At 40.9% G+C, this 19761-nt stretch overlaps 1 protein-coding gene and 1 non-coding gene across 4 annotated transcripts in view; both read left to right on the top strand.

Annotated features, from left to right (window-relative positions):
- The window catches only part of EFCAB2 (EF-hand calcium binding domain 2), a 131387-nt gene that overhangs the window by 92294 nt on the left and 19332 nt on the right, over nucleotides 1–19761 (top strand). For 2 of the 3 annotated variants that reach the window (XM_058548528.1, XM_058548518.1), the window contains exon 3: nucleotides 10922–10994. The exons of the other annotated variant lie outside the window; for it this stretch is intronic. In XM_058548528.1, coding sequence (XP_058404511.1) covers nucleotides 10922–10994 — 73 coding nt within the window. The remainder of the gene's footprint in view (nucleotides 1–10921; nucleotides 10995–19761) is intronic. 3 annotated transcript variants of the gene reach the window in all.
- On the top strand, nucleotides 3275–3380 carry LOC131410476 (U6 spliceosomal RNA). Its single transcript, XR_009221258.1, has one exon. It is a non-coding gene; the product is annotated as a U6 spliceosomal RNA (small nuclear RNA).

Raw genomic sequence — 19761 nt, 5'->3', positions numbered from 1 at the left:
TATTCTTAAGAAGAAACCCCAGGATGGGGAGCTTTGGTTTGTTTTGTTTGGGCAGTGAGCAGCCATTTGTCACTGTTGAATTTGGAATTATTTAGACCTTTCACAATAATGAAAAATGTTTAGTCAATTAATATAGTAGACATGTATTAAAACCTTGTGATAACCAAAACATCTCTGAGAAATCTGCAGAAGGCAGAGTGGTTCTGGGTTGTATCTGAGTCTTTTTCTCTGCCTCTGCTTTTCACCTTAAATCCTACTCACCACCATGATTGTTCTAAGAAGATGTTATTGCACAGAGGCTGAGAGACAGAATCTCAGGAGTCAGAGGATAGGACCAACTTCTAGTTTTGCTCCATACAGTTTATGTTCCTAGAGGGTGAGTCAAATAACTTCTCCAAGTTCTAGTTTCCTTCTTTTTAATATGGGGATTCTAATCTGGATTGATGTAAGAATTGAATGAATGTATATGAAAGTATTTTTTAATCAAAAGGCATTTTTCAAACTATGAAGTGTTCTAGAAATTTATTTATTATTCAACAAAGATTTATTGAGTCCCTGCTGTGTGTGAGCTCCTTCTAGGTGTTGGAATATAGCAGTGAAAGGCCTCTGTCCTCGTGGAGCTTATATTTTAGAGGGAAGAGATAGACAATATACAAGTAAATGAATCAAGACAATTTCAGATAGTAATAAGTGCCACAAAGTAAATAAAACAAGATGATATAATAAAATACGATATAAGGAAAATAAAATAGGATGGTATTAGAGAGTGAGGGGTGGTTGAGTGGGATGAAACTGTTAGATGTTCTGGTCTGAACTGGTTTCTCTGGAGGTAGTGTTTGAGTTAAGATCTTGAAGATTAGAAGGAGGCAGCCGTGTAAAGAACTGGGGGAGAGCAAATAGGAAAACTCTATGAAGGGGAGGGGTTAGTGTGTTGGAGAAAAGCAAAGATGGTAGCATCACTCTGCTGTAGTCAGAGAGTGGCATGAGATCAAGTCCAGAAGGTTGGCAGGGGCCAAATTATGTAGAGCCACCTAGGCCCTGAGGAAAAGTTTAGATTACCAGCGCAGCCGGAAGCCATTGGGGGGTTTTAAGAGGGGGAATTACAAGCCATGATTTTCAATTTCAAAGATTGTTCTGGCTGCTGTGAGGAGAGTGGATTGAGGAGGTTGGTGAGAGCAGAAGAAGAACGACTCCCTGAGGGGTCCTGTGGTGGTTCAGGCAGGAGCGAGTGGGGCCAGAACAGGGTATGATTATTAGGATTGTTATTGTTTTGGGCTGAATGGTGTCCCCCCAAAAGTCATGTCCCTGATGCCTACTACCTCAGAATATAATCTTATTTCGAGATAAGGGCTTTAAAGTGGTGATTCAGTTAAAACGAGGGCATAGGGTGGGCACTAATGAAATGTGACTGGTGTCCTTATAAGAAGGAATTTGACACACAGACACCAGGGATGTGCACACAGAGGAAAGACCACATGAGGACACAGCAAGAAGACGACCATCTGCAATCCCTCGAGAGACACTTCAGAAGAACCAGCCCTGCCAGCACCTCGACCCTGGGCTTCTAGCCTCCCGAACTGTGAAAAACTACATTTCTGTTGTTTCAGCTGCCCAGTCTGTGGTATTGTGTTATGGCAGCCCTGGCAGACTAATACAGTTATGATAATGATGATGGTGGTGGTGATTTCTTCACAGCATTTATCATTGCCTGAAGTTAGCTCATATATTTATTTGTGTGTGTGTACGCTTTCTCCCACCGGACTGCAAGTGCCGTGGTTAGAGCAGGGACCTTGTCTGTCTAAATCATGACAGTACCCACAGTGCCTAGGGCAGTGCCTTAGCCATAGCAGATGGAAAAGTAAGGATGTCATTAAATTATTTATTTATTATATCACTCCATGTAGTGTCTGATATTTTATAAGGCTTTTTTTTCTGTGATACACAGGAGATGCGGAGTTCTTCATGTGGGGGCTGCAAACTCTAGCACATAGGACTACATAAAAAATGATACTGTAACAAGGTTAGGACCAGAAGGTTTTTGGAAAGCATATTTTAGCGGTGGAAAAAGGATCCTTACTCAATTAGACGGACCCGTGGAAAAAAAGGCCTTTTTTAAAACAGAGTCATTCTGCTGAATAAGGAGATTCAGCCATTATTTCAGTTTCATTTCATAGCTTTGCCAAAATAAGGTGAATCTGTGAAAAATGCCTTCCACAAGGACAGGTCTTTGTTTTGTTGTCTGCTGTGCTGTAATGGTACATGGCTCATAGTAGTGTCCAACAAATATTATGAAAATCATTTTTAAATCCTACTTTTGTTCCTTTTTAGAAATTTTTGAGTTACTTTTAACATTCTTTTATATTTAGCGGGATAGCAGCTATTTCATAGATGAGGTAAAATATTTTTCCTATTCTTTTCTCCCTTAGAATTGCATCAATTGTCCTGAGTCAGGTCTTCACTTGGCCATGTTTTTGACCTTAGACTGCCCTTAAACGGGACTCACAACTCAGCTCAAGGGCATTGGCTCCACCTTGTGTCAGGAATATGATACTACATCCACCGAATGCTGCCCTGCCAAGAACCAGCCTGCCCCTGGTCAAATGTATGCAGTGGTCCAGATGCTGTGTGTAAAGTAAATGATACTGCTGCTTTTGGGCAAGCTCATTGTGACTCATTTTGTCCCCCTGTTTACTACTCTCTATATAGTGTAAGTACAGAAGCAAATTCTTAGTATTTAACCATAAAGGCTTTTGGGGTTAGTTTGTAGTTCTTATATAAGACAACGTCTACTCTGACAAAGGAAATGAAATGTCTCTGCAGATTTTAAAGACTTTATATGAAACAGTTGATTTCCATTTTCTCTGAAAACCCTACCAAAATCGAGGTGTTGGCAATTTAAAAAAAAAAAAAATCCGATGAAACTGATTTAAAAGAAGGAAAACATTTTTCAAAAGGAAAAAAAGACTTTTTTACAAGAGATATAATTGATTTCTACCATTTCTGTATACATAGTAGAGCACTAAGTGAGCTGGTCCTAACCCTGCTAGCTGTTCGGGAGAGGAACCTGTGCAGAGCCAGCAGGGCAGAGGCCACAGAGTGGCCTGGAGTGACGGAACTCAGAGCCAGTGATGAGCTGAGCTACACCCTGTCTGCTGCAACCAGCTCACCAGAGTTGGTGGTTAATTTTTCAGGAATTCTGCAAGCCACTGTTAAAAACTAATTTATATAAAAAATAAATTATATAAACTTACAAGTAAATTATATTAAAAACAAAGGTGCTCACTTCGGCAACACATACTAGAACTGGAACGGTACAGAGAAGGTTAGCATGGCCCCTGCACAACGGTGACATGCAAACTCAGGAAACCTTCTATACTTTTTCAGGTTCTGTGTAAAATGAAAAATATATTTATTAACAATGAAAAAATAACAGAAGTAATAAGCACTCAAAACGTTAACACTTCCTAGTTGCTGTGCTGTTTTTTCTTCTTGTCCTTGCCCCGGAGGTGGTTTGTGTCTGGTGTGTGGATGGTGGAGACACCATGCGATGGTGTGCTAGCAGATGTCTCTCTCCAGTCCACCTTGAGTGACTTCAAATTGTTAGCTCGGAATTGGCCATGGTGTGTTTATACAATGGAAACACAGATGATGCTAATCAGGGCTTTTTCCTCTTGAGGAGCCAGTTGATAACCAGTACACTGTTGTATACAAACGAGTTTATTTATGCCTTTTCTCTCTACTCTCTTCCTAAAACCTGACAAAAAGACTTTAGAAGAAATTATTAAAATTTAAAAACTATTTTAATTTTATTTTACTACATTGACTTCAGTAAGTTTTTAAATGGTTATTTTAAAAGGTTACTTTAATAATTTTAAATACTTTAATAATTTTAATATTACAATAGTTTAAAAGTTATTTTAAAATAATTTTTAATCATTTCACTTGATTCAAAATCCAATTTAGTAGTAAAATAAGTTAATCAGACTTAATATTACATATATCAATTACTTTATTTCATAGTTTTGTTTAATTTTCTAGTTCCTGTCTAATATCTTGTTATTTCTAATTATTTCTGAACTTTTTTCTTTTATTTTCATCATTAAGCTTTGAAATTTCTATTTCTTGTCTCCTCCTGAAACTATATTTTCACGTCTTTCAGTGTTTTCTTAACCATTTCCTTTTCTGTTCTCTTCCTTTCTAGACCTCTATCTCTTTCTCAAAAATTAATAGCCTGAGGGGCCAGCCTGGTGTCATAGTGGTTAGGTTCGTGTGCTCTGCTTCAGTGGCTTGAGGTTCCCGGCTTTGAATCCTGGGCACGGACCTACACACTGCTCATCAAGCCATGTGTGATGGCATCCCACATACAAAATAGAGGAATAGGGGCACAGATGTTAGCTGAGGGACAATCTTCCTCACCAAAAAGTGGAGGATTAGCAACAGATGTTAGCTCAGAGCCAATCTTCCTCACAAAAAAAAAAAAAAAGGCCTGATCTTTTCTGGCCTCTGCTTTTTCTTGCCCTTCTCTTTTTTCCTCAGCTCATCTTTGGGATCCTTACTACTCCTAAGGTTGAACTGTTAGCTACATGGTTTCCTCCAGAATGGCTAGGATCCCAGCTCTGTCCAGTTACTATCTGGAGTTCTTCAGGGCCCACGTGCCCCCTCCTGCCGCGTCCCCATGGTCTCGGTGCCAGAATTACAATGTAGAGGGGCTCCTGGATCATCTGGTCTTCTGTGCCTCTGACCTTGTATTTCAGGACATGGGAGAACAAGAGAAGCTCTGAATTATCTTTGCTTCTGCTTTAATTTCCTCCTCCTCTCCTCTCAGGGACTCATTTAGGAACTTGGGACGCCTCTCAAAATAAATTAATCTCATTCCATTCTCATTTGAAGAAAGAACACATTTGAGAAGAAGACGCTATTTGTATTTAAACATCACCTCCCTTCCCCTACCTCATTTGCCTTCAAATTCTTTTCTTCTCAGTCACCCTCTACGTGGCCTTTACTGGGCAATGTAATCAACTGACAGCCTGCCTGATGAGCTGCCTTTGTGGGCCAGAGATCTATCTGACCATTCCATGGTAACTGCCACTCATCTTTAGAGAGATTGAGCCAGTGGTCAGTGAGAGTCAGTCATGAGCCCAGCTCTCACCCTGCGGTGGCCGAGAACAGCCCATGGTGCCGCCTTCCTCAGTGTTGCCCAGGGACAAACAGGGCTCCATCTTCTCCATGCACTTTTCTTTTACCCCAAAGAACAGGAGACTGATATCCAGCCTCATCTCAACTTGTACTTCACGAAATAGAATATTTTAGGTCTCTCTCAGTTGCCAAGCTTTCAATTTTAAATTCTAAAATACTGAGTAAAAAATTGGTAACTAATATATTTTTATTGTGAAACTGAGAGTTAAGACATTCTTAAAAATCAACTTTTCAAGTCCAAATGACAAAAATAAAATAACACGAAAAAGAAAATTGTTTTATAAATAGTCTATATGAAGCAGAATTTCTGTTATCATTTCTTATTGCTTTGGTTTTGATTGCTGAGAATGAAATGTGGTTATCTTATTTTTTTAATAAAAGCTTTTTATTAAAAAAATTTCAAACATAGACAAATAGTAAGTGGCACACTGGACTTTTGTGTACTTTCACCTAGAGTCACCAGTTATTGACATCCAGCCACATTTGCTTTTGCTTGCACATGTGCTCTCTAGCTTTTTCCATATATATACATATTTATGTATTTTATTATTATTATTTTCATTTTGCTGGACTATTTGAGAGTACATCATAGACGTTGTGACCTTTTCCGTGAAATACTCCAGTGTGTGTCTTCTGAGAACAAGAACATTCTCTGACATAAGCCAGAGGTTTATATGTATGTGTTTTTAAAAATCATCTGAGAATCAGAACACTTGGGGAGAACTTGAAGAAGTCATTTGGCTCATCCCCCTGCTTCTTGCAGGTAAATTCCTCAATGGTACAAAACTGACATTTCCCAGGAGTGATACACAGACACATCCAGAGGCCAGGCATCTAATGTAAATTTGTGAGTCAGGAGTGTAGGACAGGTCTCAAGACAAGGATGTACACCTCACCTAAACAAAGCAACCAACACTGTGCTGAACCAACACACCTGAGGGCCAAATGTGTCCCTTGGGTCATCAGTTTATGACTCCTGGATCTATCTTCAAGGCTCCCATAGGGTAGGATATTCATAAATTTCTTGAGAAGCACCTTGTTATAGTCAGGAAGTTCTCCTTTAAGTCTAACTAAATACTCAATTGAGATTTATGAGAGGCAGCCTTGTGCAGTGGTTAAGAGTATGGATTCTGGCCTGTGTATTGCAATCCCATTTCCACTATTTAATAGGATCTTGGGAAAATTACCTAATCTTTCTGTGGTTCAGTTTTCCTCATCTGTAAAATAATGGTACCTACCTCACAGAGCTGTTGTGAGCAGTAAGTGGATAAGAATATTTAAAGCACTTTAAAACAGACCCCGGCACACAAAACAAAACTCTGTATAACTGCATTCTGTTAGTACTAACCTGACAGCCTGGAGATATTTCTTCTCACATCTGTACAGATCATGATCGTGATGTATGGGATATGAGCGAGATGTGAGGACTGTTCTTTCTAGAACTCTGAGAGGAGATGTCCATTCCTAAACCTGAAAGCTGACTGATCTACTTTTCTCACCTTGTGACAGACTCTGTTCCTGTCCTCATCCCTTTTTCTCCTTACCCCTTTTGTCAGACTTCTCCATGGCTCCTGAGATTTCCCTGGTCCTGAGGGAGTCATTGCTTGAGTGTCTTGGCCGTATGTGACCCCAGGCAAGTTATTTAACATCTTGGGATTTAGTTTCCTCATCAGTAAAGTGGAGATAATAGTAGTACCAACCTCACAGGACTGTCATGAGGATTGAATGAATTGATACACATGCTGTTCTAGAAGGTGCCTGGCACACAGCGAGTGCCATGTAACTGTTAGCCATTAGGCCTGAGGTGCCTTCTCTGTGGTAGACATATTCCTTAGTTGTGTATTCTGTACTTGTGCTCTAAATTTTCTTACCACCAGCACTCTTTGGGGGGTTTTCTCTTCCTCACTCCCCTGCAAATGCTGTAATTAAGATCACCACTGGTCTTTTTGGTCAAATCCAAGATACTTCGTATTCTCTTAGCCCTGTAATATTTTTAACAGTAGAGATCATCTTGCAACCAGGGGTACAGGGCAGGGGGCAGTTACAGGGGTTAGGGGAGGAAGAGAGGGAGATGGATTCAGGGAGTGGAGGAGGCAGTGAGAGATCACAATGGATTGCTTGATTAATAGAGAGCTAGTGATGGCAGGATTCTGCAGAGGGATTAGGCATGGAGCAGGTGAGTTGGAAATGAAATTGTTAGTTACAAGATAAGTAATTTAGAATAAGTATTGTGATAGCGAAAGGAAGCTGAGAGAGAGAATGGTTGGAGGTGGTAAGGCACCTGTCAGAAATTTTTTCAAGATGAAGATATCTGAATATTTTAAGGCAAAAAGGAAGCAACTAATAAAGAATGAAGATGCTGAGAGAGAGAGGCAAGTGGGTCAAGAACAAGAGCCAAGACTGGAGCTAAGAAAAGCTAAGAGGGGTCAGCTGTATTAGGGAAGAGCACTTTGTATTCCTCCAAGGCTGAGAACATAAGGAAGGAGGCATGTATATACTTCTAAAGTGGTATAAGGGAAGTGAATGTAAGGGTGGGGCTGTGGACTGAATGTTGTACCCCCCCCCAAATCCATATGTTGAAGCCTAAACCCCCATTGTGATGGTATTGGAGGTGGGGCCTTTGGGAGGTGATTAGGTTTAGATGAGGTCATGAGAGTGGAGCCCCCATGATGGGATTAGGGCCCCTAAAACAAGAGGGAGACTAGTCTCTCTCCCTTTCCACCGTGAGAGATATAGCAAGAAGGTGGACATCTGCAAGCCAGGAAGGGCTCTCACCAGACACCCAATCTACTCTCGCCTTGATCTGAGACTTCACACCTTCAGAACTGTGAGAAATCCACGTCTGTGGTTTGAGCCACCTAGCCTGTGGTATGTTGTTATAGCAGCCTGGGCTGAGGAAGCAGGTGGTATGAAGGTTAGTGATGGGGTCCAACCTAAGCAGTTTCATCTGCTCAGTGAAGTAGGTGATTGGGTCTGTGGGGTCTTCTGCTGAGATTAAAGGGGTCAGTGCTTTGGAGCTTGAGGCAAGAGATGACTCAGAAGAGCTGCTCTGGGAAGTTTGCTAGGGAATCTACGGGAGGTGCATGAAAGAATTGTTTGGCAACGTCCAGGACACCTCATGCTGGATGGCGTGAATGTGTAGTGGGCCAAAGATTTTTTGTTAATTGTTTTCTTCCCACAGTGCTTTGCAGGAACAAAGAAAGTGAAAATTATAGAAACTCAGGCTTGTAGACTAAAAGAGCATGCAGGATGGGAGGTTAAGGGGCCCCGATCCAGGATGGTGACAATGGGAATTTTGAGTGGTTGACTGTGGAATATTGAGCAACCATGTATAGATTCATTAACTACTAAACACAGCTGCATGAGTGAGCCCAGGTGAAACCAGTAGAGAAATCATCCATCCAACCCACAGAATTGTGAAAAATAAGAAACCATTGTTTAAAGCCCTACATTTGGGGCAGCTAGTTAAGCAGCAACAGACAACTGCAGTGCTCTGCCATGTGTTGACCAACCACAACAGGAGCCTGAGGTAGAGGGAGCCTAGAGCAGAAGCAGAGGTCAGTCCCTGGGGGAAATGGAGCCGGGTGGAGAAGAATGGGATTCTGGTGACACACAGAAAATATCCAGTACATCAGGAGAAGTGCAGGTTTTAGAATGTGGGAGCAAGGATGAGGCTGTCTTGAAATATGGGTGCTTAGAGAGGCAAGTCATGGCAAGCCCAGAAACAGTTAAGATGGTCTCTTGTCTTCCCATTCAGTCTCAGCAGAGGACCTTGCCTCATACTACACAGAAGAATGAGAAGTCTTCATGTGGGAATTTCTTCATCATCCATTCCCAAACCACAAACTAGGGTTACAGATAGGAATTGCACAATAAGACTTGAGATAAAAGATGTCACATTTCTTTATTTTTCTAAATCCAGTGAAATTCCATTTCCCTCTTTGCCAAGACCAGTGATAAGTTCAGTGTTAGCAGTTTTTGTGGCTCCTTCTCTTCCTCTTTTTTTTTTTTTGTGAGGAAGATCAGCCCTGAGCTAATATCTATTGCCAATCCTCCTCCTTTTTTTTTCCCCCCAAAGCCCCAGTAGATAGTTGTAGGTCATGGGTGCACATCCTTCTAGTTGCTGTATGTGGGACGCGGCCTCAGCATGGCCGGAGAAATGGTGCGTTGGTGTGCGCCCAGGATCCGAACCCAGGCCGCCAGCAGCAGAGTGTGTGCACTTAACCACTAAGCCACGGAGCCGGCCCCCTGCCCTCCCTTTTGTGTGTAAGTTAATACAGCCTTTATTTTGTCACTCTGATTCTGGGGTTTAAGTGGTTCTCTGACACATAACAGAAGGCCTGGAAGGTTATGAAGGGAATGAATCTGTGAATACTTATCAAATCACTTTTTTTTTGTCTCTGCCTCATTAACTATTTATTCTAATGTAAACAATAGCCAGTCCGATCTACAATAACATATTTACTACTTTGGTGTTAATCAGTTTCATGGGACATCTTTAGGGACGTCTTGAGAGACAGTATAATCTTATAAAATGTTTTTAGTTTCTAACAACACCCTTATGTTCAGATCCTGCCTAGATGAGGGATATGGGTGTGGAAAACAATGCAGAAGTGTTGAGACTCAGGTTCTCAAGGAAGTATGAAATATAATTCACATAAAGACATTACATATTTAGTTGGCTCTCATGGATTATGAAGGAAAATCAATAAGTGAAAATTAAGAATCTTCCAGAGTTATTGACTTTAGGTTTTTCTCTTAAGTTGATACTCATCCTGCAACCTCCTTGAATAAAGAACTTAAAAATTCTTATTTAAAATGTTTTCTCAGTAAAATAGGGAGTAAATATGACACTACCAATATTATCCAGAATGGTAGAGAAATTAAATATTCTAGTTAAGTGAATATTTGTGAAATTAAATTAACATTCAAATATTACAACTTTAATCATTTTAAGTAGAAATATGTAATAATGTATTCAAATTCCCTGTTTTAGCATCCAGAGAGTCCTGAATATAATTTATACTTTTTTTAGGTCATTTATTGAATTAAGTTACATTATTATGGGCGAGGGGGAGAGGAGGAACTAATATTTATTGAGTGGCTACTCTGCCAAGAGCTGTGCTTTATATTATGATGGCTTATCTTGTTTGATCCATAGAGTCTTCCCAGCCCAGTTCTAAGTATTTCAGGCCTTCTGTTGTGTTTTACCTGCTGGGTGGGCTTATGCACACAGAGGTGAACCTGCCTGGTCTAGCAAGTTGCGGAGCTGGGATTTGAACCCTAGCAGGCTGACACTAGAGGCCATGCTTTTAAGTCTCTGCCATAATGTAAACTTCACCACAAACCTCTGGGTAGACATTATCATCCTCATTTTACAGATGTGGAAACTGAGGCTCAAAAGAGTTAACTAACACTTAAGATCAGCTAGTAAGTGGCTGACATTTCTTTTTCTTATTCCCCTCCCTTTCTTTTCCTTTTCTAGAACTCTTTGATTTTGCCCAAGCAGGGATTACCTTTGCCAATCAATGCAAACACTTCTTTCTTCTCTCTTTGGTTCACTTGTCTGTCTTTTCCTTTCCCCAGAAAGTATCTTTTATCCTCACAAGGCAGTATTTATTGACCTTGTTTGCTATGCTACATCTACTCTGAAATAATTTAGAGAAATACAGTGCTTGCCACGTCAGAGTTTATATTCTAAAACTATTGCCTCCTTTTATCCCAGAGAGATTGGAACAATTATCAGGTCATTGGGATGCTGCCCTAGTGAAGGAGAGCTACAGGATCTGATTGCAGAGGTGAGTAGGGCTGAGGAATTCATTTAGCAGACCCTGTGTGACTCCAGCTCCTTGGAATTAAGAAAAACATCCTTATCTGAAACTAAAAATGTCCAAAACTACTGGATGTGCTCGATGAAAACATCAGGACAACTATGCAAATTAGCCAACCAGCAGGATCTGTAAGAATTGATTTCAGATCTTGAAGAAATGGCTATGATCAAGTAATGCAATGGATTGAGTAAGGGCCCCACTTGAGATATTGCACTCTTAAAACTAGATGAGGAAAGGCCAGTAGGCACAGGGGACTGACTCCTTGCAGAAAGAACATTGACAGATGAAAGGAATGTAGTAAATAATGTCAGTTCAAAGGGGAGAGAAGCAGAATTAGAGACTATAGGAAGTTATATTTCTTTGGGGATATAAAACTAACTTTCAGAGCAAGTAGTAAACATAACGAAATAATAAGAACTAACATTGATCAAACAGTCTAACAATTTTAAAAAATCATTATTTGTAATAGTGTAGATGAGTCCCTACAAAGAATTAATCCCGTAAAGCTGGGCTGAGCCACCCAAGACCAGAGAGCTTCATGTCCTGTTTGGTTTTCCAGAAAAGTGTCTGATATCAGTTCAAGTGCAGCTTTCAGTTCAACCAAGAAGAGGCCTGAGGGGAAAAAGATACCTGAGCAACTACCAGGAGGAGAATCTTCTCAGAATTGCTTATCTAGGTCTGTGGGTTTTGGTGGAGGCCAGGGATCAACAAGGAGGCCAAGGGAGAAAGGTGAGGAGGTGGGATTTGGTTTATTCCTTATTCCTGGCCCCTAGCACAGTGCTTGCTTGTTGAGTGTTACCAGAAGAGAAGGACTGTGACTCTGGGTGAGTCACTTAACCTCCGTGAGTATCAGTTTCTCCACAATAATACCTACTTCAAAGTGGGCTTCAAAGATAAATGAAATAATGTATAAGGAGCCATGTTCTGAATCCTAAAGCAGGATATAAAGTGAAGGAATGAAGGTTTAGGAAGATGACTTTGTTGCCCACATATTAGCACCTTGGTAACTAAAAAGCAATACCAATTTTTCATTAGTGCTTAAAAATATTCAATAAAGCAGGAAATCTTTACATTGTTTTTTCATTTTGTGATCCAATAAACTATTTTTACTAAGAATAGAGGAAAAAAAATCTTATTTTTCCTGAATTGGTTCACACATTTAAAAAAAAGGTGTTGATCACTGCTTTCAAGTGTTTATCAAGGAAGCTAGAGTTTGCATTAGGGAAAGGAAAGTGGGTGCTGTGGAAGAGCTAGGAACTGTAAGATGAATGTACAGTGAAGTCATGATTGCATATAATGCAGTGGGGTCAATGGGGCAGTAATGAAAATGCTTCTGAAAGTCAGAAAAGGAGAAGCTTGAGAGTCTAATCCCTTTGTGGTTTGTTTGTATGTTTTAATCTGTAGCAGGGTCAGCAAACCACAATCCCTAAGCCAAATCCAGGCCCCCACTCATTTTTGTAAATAAAGTTTTATTGCAACACCGCTAGACTCATTTATTTACATATTGTCTATGGCTGTTTTCTCACTACAAGAGTGGAGTTAAGTCATTGTGACAGAGATAATATGGTTTGCAAAGCTTAAAATATTTACTATCTGGCCTTTACAGAAAAAAATTGCGAACTCTTTCTCTGGCAAAGTAGAACAAATACCACATCTAGTGTCAGGAGATCTAGGTTCACATCCCATAGCTGCCACTTAGAGCCGCGTTGCCTTTGGTGAGCCGCTGTATCTTTCAGAGCCTAGTTCTACAACTGCAGAAGGAATTTTGCAGTTGCAGATGCAACAATATCAAGATATTTTTATGAGGATTAAATTGAATGGTTGTGAGGAACTAGCTCTTACTTGGTGGCATGCAGTGCATATTGGGGTTCACTTGCTCTCTAGGTGACCTTCTACCAAAATGCCCCTAAGGGTTTGGGCATTTAGCCACGGTAGCTGCTCAGCCCCCAACATTTTATTTTGTCTTCACCCTTTTCTTAGGCACATTGACACAACCTTTGAAAATTACAGATACTTAGAATCGTTATGGACCAATGAGCTGTTTAAACTTTGTAAATGTTTTTCTGTACTTGCACAACACAATTTATTCAAATTAAATTCTAGCAAGAGGCTTAAAAAGCTTTGGGTGTACCACTCTTTTTGAAGTTTCCCAAATAATTATGGGAAAAAAGCACACAGATATTTGTATGTATCAAATACACTTAGAGAATCAAAGCTCCATAATAGTCCACACCTGGGGTGAATGTCATGTTGCTAAATGCTCTGTAATAGTTTCAGAAATGAAACTATTTCTGCTTCATTTGCTTTAAAATGAAATAATGTGACTATGCTTTAAAATTTTTCTATAAAAAGTAGAAACCTGTACGCGGTTCTCTAGTTGTCATTTACCATGCTGTGTTAACCATCTCCGTAATTTCCCTTGGCTCCCTCTTCAACCTTACTGGTCATTATATGTGACCTCTTAGCTTCTCTGGTTAACAACTCTGCCTGGTTTTGGGGGGCAGTGGGTGGGTGGCTGGCAAATCATGCCACGAGTATTAACAAGCCAGGTCTGTGAGTGCCTGTCCTAGTCAGCTGTGGCCTGCAGGGAGACCCATCCCAGTACTCACAGTGAGGCCGGGCCTTTCTCACCAGCACGTTCCTGATGACCTTCATGAGTAGTGCATTCTCTGAGCCCTCTTGGGGAACATAATCCTCTGTGGGTTTTCTGACTCATAATATATCCATTCCAGCCAGCCCCCTTTCATCAGCTCAGTTTTCTCCTTCACTCAGTGCTGATCATCGCTTACCCTGTGTATCTTAAGAGCCACCCTAGAAGCAAGTTTGCTCCATCTTCTGTCATCTTTGAGAGAGTGTCAGGTCCTGTGTCCTGAGAAAGTGCCCAAAGTCAGTAAACTCCTGCTTGTTATAATCTTACGTTCTAGATCTCATGGTCAAGCACTCTCAACCAATCTCAGGGGCACTACCTCCACTCCTCCTACTTCCTGCTAGCTAATTACTTCTGTTATTTCAGTGTACAGTCTCTTTTCTCCCTTCTCAGACTCAGCACTTCTCCAGGCAGGGTATTCCAGGATTTAACCCAAGTATTCAGTCTCCCTCCTAGGAGAGGAGATGGGGGGCGTTCCTGAGGGTCCTCTGTTGCCTCATCAGGGAGAGTCTTCTGCAGCACAGCTGAAGTGCCACCTCCTACGAGGTAAGGGTGAGTGCAAGCCCAGGGTGTCCAGGGCATCTCCCAGCCAACACCCTCAGGGGCCTCCATCCAAGGGTCTCCATCCCATGTTTCAGTGCGCCAGTCTTTGAAAGCAGGACCCTGACTTGGTTGTGCAATTCCAACTTTCATATCTTCTATGTGAGGGGTGTCAAACTCTGGCCCACAGGCTAAATCCTCCCCACAGCCCATTTTATACAGCCTGTGAGCTAAGAATGTTTTTTACATTTTTAAAGTATTATAAAAATAAAGAAGAATATATGTTATGAAGATCTTATATGGCCTGCAAACCCTAAACTATTTACCATCTCCCCTTTCTGGAGGTTTACCACCCCTATTGTACATGTTGCCTACCCACCTCTTCTCTTTCCCTGCGGTTGATAAGGGCTTCTTTGTAAGCTACCAAAGAGGCCCTCTGGCATTACAGCTAGTCTTGAACTGCTTGACAACGGCCCTCATTTCTCATGATTCTTCTGCAGGGCATCAGCGTAACTTAGAGCCAACTCTGCTGCTTTGTAGGCCTTGTTCCCCCATGTCTTTCAGATACTTAAATCATGACACCTGCAGAGCATTCCTCTTTTATTTTATTTTGTTTTCTTATTGAAGTAACATTGGTTTATAACATTATAAAACTTTCAGGTGAACATCATTATATTTCAATTTCTGTGTAGACTACATCATGCTCACCACCCAAAGACTAATTACCATCCATCACTGTACACATGTGCTCTTTTACCCCCTTCACCCACCCCTCTCCCCAGTTCCCCTCTGGTAACTACCAATCTATTTTCTGCATCTATGTGTTTGTTTGTTGTTTTTATCTTCCACTTAGGCATTCCTCTTCACTGAGATATTCCCAGTTCACCTCTGTTTAAATATTTAGCAATGGACTGCCAGAGACTGTCCCAAATACCACTCAAGACAGCATCCTTTTTGCCTATTTGGTAGTGAATGAACCTGTCTTGGAACTCTTTCTTTCTTTTTTTTTTTTTGTGAGGAAGATCAGCCCTGAGCTAACATCCATGCCAATCCTCCTCTTTTTGCTGAGGAAGACTGCCCCTGGGCTAACGTCTGTGCCCATCTTCCTCCACTTTATATGGGATGCGGCCACAGCATGTCTTGACAAGCAGTGCGTTGGTGCATGCCTGAGATCCAAATCTGGGCTGCCAGCAGTGAAGCACACATGCTTAACCACTATGCCACAGGGTCGGCCCCTTGGAACTCTATCTTACTACCTGTTTTCTCAGGCCACTCCTGACACCACTTGTGATACTTTGGGTACTCTGAGAAACAAGTGGGAAGCATTAGATGTTCAAGAGATTTATTGTGAGGGGCAAATCAGAGCCAGGGAAGGCTGGGAGAGCCATCAGAATGCAATGCAGATCTGACCCCTGTGAAAGAGCAAGGGAAGGAAGGAAGGTTGGGTAGGAAAAGCCTTAGACTGCAGCAGTTCTAGAAAACAAGGCGATGGGGAGTTCTCAGTTGACACTTGCCTAGCAGAGGAGCCCCCTTATTGCAGGAATGGGACTTATTTTAGTATCCCTGCCACACTCAGTTATTGGCTCGGAGCAGCCCATGAGAAGTGTGGCCTTGGCCCAAACATGATGGCTAGGGATATCATTGAATTATAGTTCTACAGTTGGAGATTTAAGAGGCACATTTTCATGGCTGCCATTGTTGTCACCTGGAAGAGCTGTAATATGCACCAGGTGTTGAATGTCTGATAGAATATGATCAAAGAGAGTTGGCAGCTCTGTGTTTTCTACCTCTAAGTTCACCATGGCCTACCTCTAGCTTTCAAGATTAGATCAAACCAGAAAACTAAGGGATGAAATGAAGGTCCTCATCAGGTTCAAGCAGTAGCTCATAGAAGAGGGAGCAGAAATTTTACCAGCAAGATAGGTCAGTGATAGATCAGAACTGGGCCAGGCTTATCCTGGAATTCTGTCCTTGCTTAAAAAGATGATACAGGGGAGATTGTGCTAACGTAAGTCTCAACATTTCTATCTGTCCAGTCACACAACTTTGATATGGAATAGTTAGCATCTCCATCTGGTGCACAGCTGTCATTCTGAGATCTCTCTGATATTCCTGGGAATCTCAATTTTCTCTCATCTGGGTTGGATTTCTTTGTATCTCAAGTTTTCCTCTTTCTAGTTCCTTTAACATTTTGACACATTCTTCAGTAGCTTCTTGAAAAAGAGTGCCTTGGAGGTAAAATTTTTGAGACTTTGTATGTTTGAAAATGACTATGCTAGTCTTTGTTTAGCTTGGTATAGAATTCTCCATTCAAGGTCTTCATTAAGAATTTTGAAGGCATTTCTCCTTGTCTTGATGCTTCTGGTGATGCTATTGAGAGAGCGCAATTCCATTCTAATTTCTAATCTTTGATATGTAAACTTTTTTCCCTCTTTCTGGAAGCCTGAGCAATCTTCTTTTGTCTTCAGTGTTTGAATTGTCACAATGATTTATCTTGGTGTGGATCCATTTTCATCAAATGTGTTAGATACTTGGTGGGCCTTTCAAACTGGCAACTTATATCCTTTGGTTACAGGATGTTTTCCTGTAATTATTTTGTTGATGATTTCTAACTATCCACCTTTATTCTTTGTTGTCTCTTTTGGAATTCCTCTTCTTCATTTGTGTTCCTCTGGACTAGCCTTCTAATTTTCTTATTTTTCACTATTCTATTTTCCATCTCCATCTTTTTGTTCTACTCTCTGGCAGGTTTCTTGAACTTTCTCTTCTAATGTGTTTATTGAGCTCTTCATTTCTGTTGTGTTTTTAATTTCCAGTAGCTTGTTTTTGTTCTCTGAGTGTTTCTTTCTAAATAGCATCCTGTTCTTTTTTCATATCTCTGAAGATATTAGTTTATTTGAAGTTTTCTTCTCTTTGCATAATCTGTTTTCTCCAAGTTGATATTTGTGTTTACTTTGGTCTCTTTCTTTTTGTTAGTAGCTTTCCTCTGATGCTGAAAAAACTTTGGCTGTCAGCTCATAGCAAACACCTGTGTGGAGCTTGTACTTCACCTTTGGGTGAACTGGGAATCACTAACATCACAATCTATGAGAACTTTCTTTTGTGCAGGTTTGATTCCTGAGGGAAGAGTCTTTCCACCTGCTTGGGATACAAAAGCATCTAGCTGCCAGTTTAGACACCTTCTGTTTTATGCTTTCCAGAATATAAATCTCTAGACTCCTGCTGGGATGGAGAGAGGTAGTCACCCAATGGGAAAAACTAAGAGGGGATTTAGGGTTCTAGTTTTCAAATAGATTTTACCCTCGTGCTCCTAATTTTAGTTCCTACTCCCTTCACCCCAAGTTCCAGAAGTAACTGGTGCTTTTGAGAATTCTTTACCCACTGCTGGCTTGGCTTCAGTTTTCTAGGTCTACTAGATCATTGTCATTCTCCCATCTGCCTTCCAGCTTCCAAAATTTTATTGCTGTTGTATTCTTTCTTATTCTCCCTAAGTAGGTTTATGATTGTTTAAAAAGCTATCCCTATACTGCAATTTTAGTGAGGTTTGAGAGAAAGTGAAGTTAGATGCATATATGCAATTTGCCTTCTTAACCCAGAATTCCACTTGATATTTGATTAATTAGTCATTCAACAGAAAATAGCAATAATCCAGAGAAAAGTAATATAAATCTAAATGAGGTACCATTAAATAATCTTTTGAAAGAGAGCATTTCTAAATGTTAGAACTAGAACACTGGACAATTATAGCATGTATGATGTAATATAAACTTCAGATTGTATTAAGCAAATATGTTTAAATATTAAGGGTAACTACAAAAAGAATAGAAATTGAATGTATAACTTCCAAATTGATAAAGAGGATAAAAGAATTAAAGAGCATTCAGTCAATCCAGACAAGGCAGAAAAGAACTAAAAAGAAGCACAGAAAAGTCAGGGTATATAGAAAACAGAAGATAAGGATAGCAATAACCATAATAAATGCAACTGGACTAAACTCACAAGTTAAAAAACAGAGATTGTAAAATTGAACTTTAAAAAGATGCACTGTATGATGCTGTTATGAGAGGTTCGGGGGATTCGATCGGAGATGTAAAAGAAACTTTCCACTCCAAACAAATGGACTGAAAGTATATCTTTTATTATATAGAGGAGAGTAAAGGTGATAGTCCACAAATAGATCCAAATAGGTCAAATAATAAGAGGGAAAAACACCAGTTCGATCGGAAAGGGAAACACCAGATTGGCTGAGATAGTGGCAGACTCGAATAGGTCATATAATAAGAGGGAAAAACATCAGATCACTCGGAAAGGGAAACACCAGATCAACTGAAGGGAAACGACACAAATCAACCAGAAAGAGAAACACCAGGTTGACCAAAAAGAGAACACATCAGATCAATTGCTTCACAATAAATCAACTACTCACAGCATCCACGCCCCACTGCCAGGAGAGTCCTGTCAATCGACACGGCTGGGCAAGGATCACACGTGCTGGGTAAGGCGTCCCGTCCACAGGTGGAACTCTCACCGGGTCTCAGTCTCCAGCAGTTTATATAAGCAGTTACAGAGTTTACAGAGCAAGCATTTAGTGTTCCCATGCACAAATGGTTATCAGTGGCATATGTGCACTGAGCCCCCTGGCTATCATCCCAGCCCAGTAGTTGTGTATGTGCATTGTTTACCCTGCTTATTGTCCCAGCCCGGCACAGATGGCCAGTCTGTCCCAGGCTGCATCGCCCAAAGGGCCTTGAAATTTTTACACGTTGCAACTATCTCCATGGAAGAAGGGCCAGTTCCCACCACACAGAAAGCAGCTTTTATATTTCTTTTTGTGCTGGTTGCTGTAGGTCAATGGAGTGGCCAAACATGGCTGTGCTCATGTCAAGACAGATGCACCAGCAAATTCTGCCTTCAAAGTATAAATCGACCCCTTCTCACCACTTCCACATGCATCACCTTCACCCAAGCTATTGTCATTTCTCCCTGAACTTCCACAATGGCCTCTGAGCTCTCACTGCTCCCCTCTTGGCCCCTACAGTCTACTCCTCACACAGCAGCCATAAGGGATCCTTTTTAAAAGGTTGAGTAAGAGCATGCCACTCCTCTGCTCAGAATCCTCCTTCCAAGTTTCCCAATTCACTTAGAAAAAAACCCCAAAGTACAATACTTTTACTTGCTGCAGCTTACAAGGGCCTGGCTCATCAGGCCTGTCATTTCCTGCCATCATCCTTGCGCACGTGCTGGCTCTCTTGCTCTTTTAGACCATGTCAAACACACTTATATTCAAAGTGTTGTTCCTGTTCTTACCCCTACTCTGTGATTCTCTTCCTCCAAGTCCCCACGGCACTTAGAGACGTTATGCGTTATTCTGGGATGGAGTGAGTCCTAATGTGGCAAGAACGGATCTCAGAGATGATCTGAGCTGCCCTGTGTTTCACCTGTGCCTTGTGAGTCTGTATCCTTGAAATCTGACACTGGGTGAGATCTCGGATTCAAAAATCCAGCCCTTTGTATTTCTTCAGTAGTATTCAACACATTCTGGAGTTA

The sequence above is a fragment of the Diceros bicornis genome, chromosome 1 (assembly GCF_020826845.1).
Source record: "Diceros bicornis minor isolate mBicDic1 chromosome 1, mDicBic1.mat.cur, whole genome shotgun sequence".
Lineage (NCBI taxonomy): Eukaryota > Metazoa > Chordata > Mammalia > Perissodactyla > Rhinocerotidae > Diceros > Diceros bicornis.
This window is presented reverse-complemented; position numbering and strand designations above follow the sequence as displayed.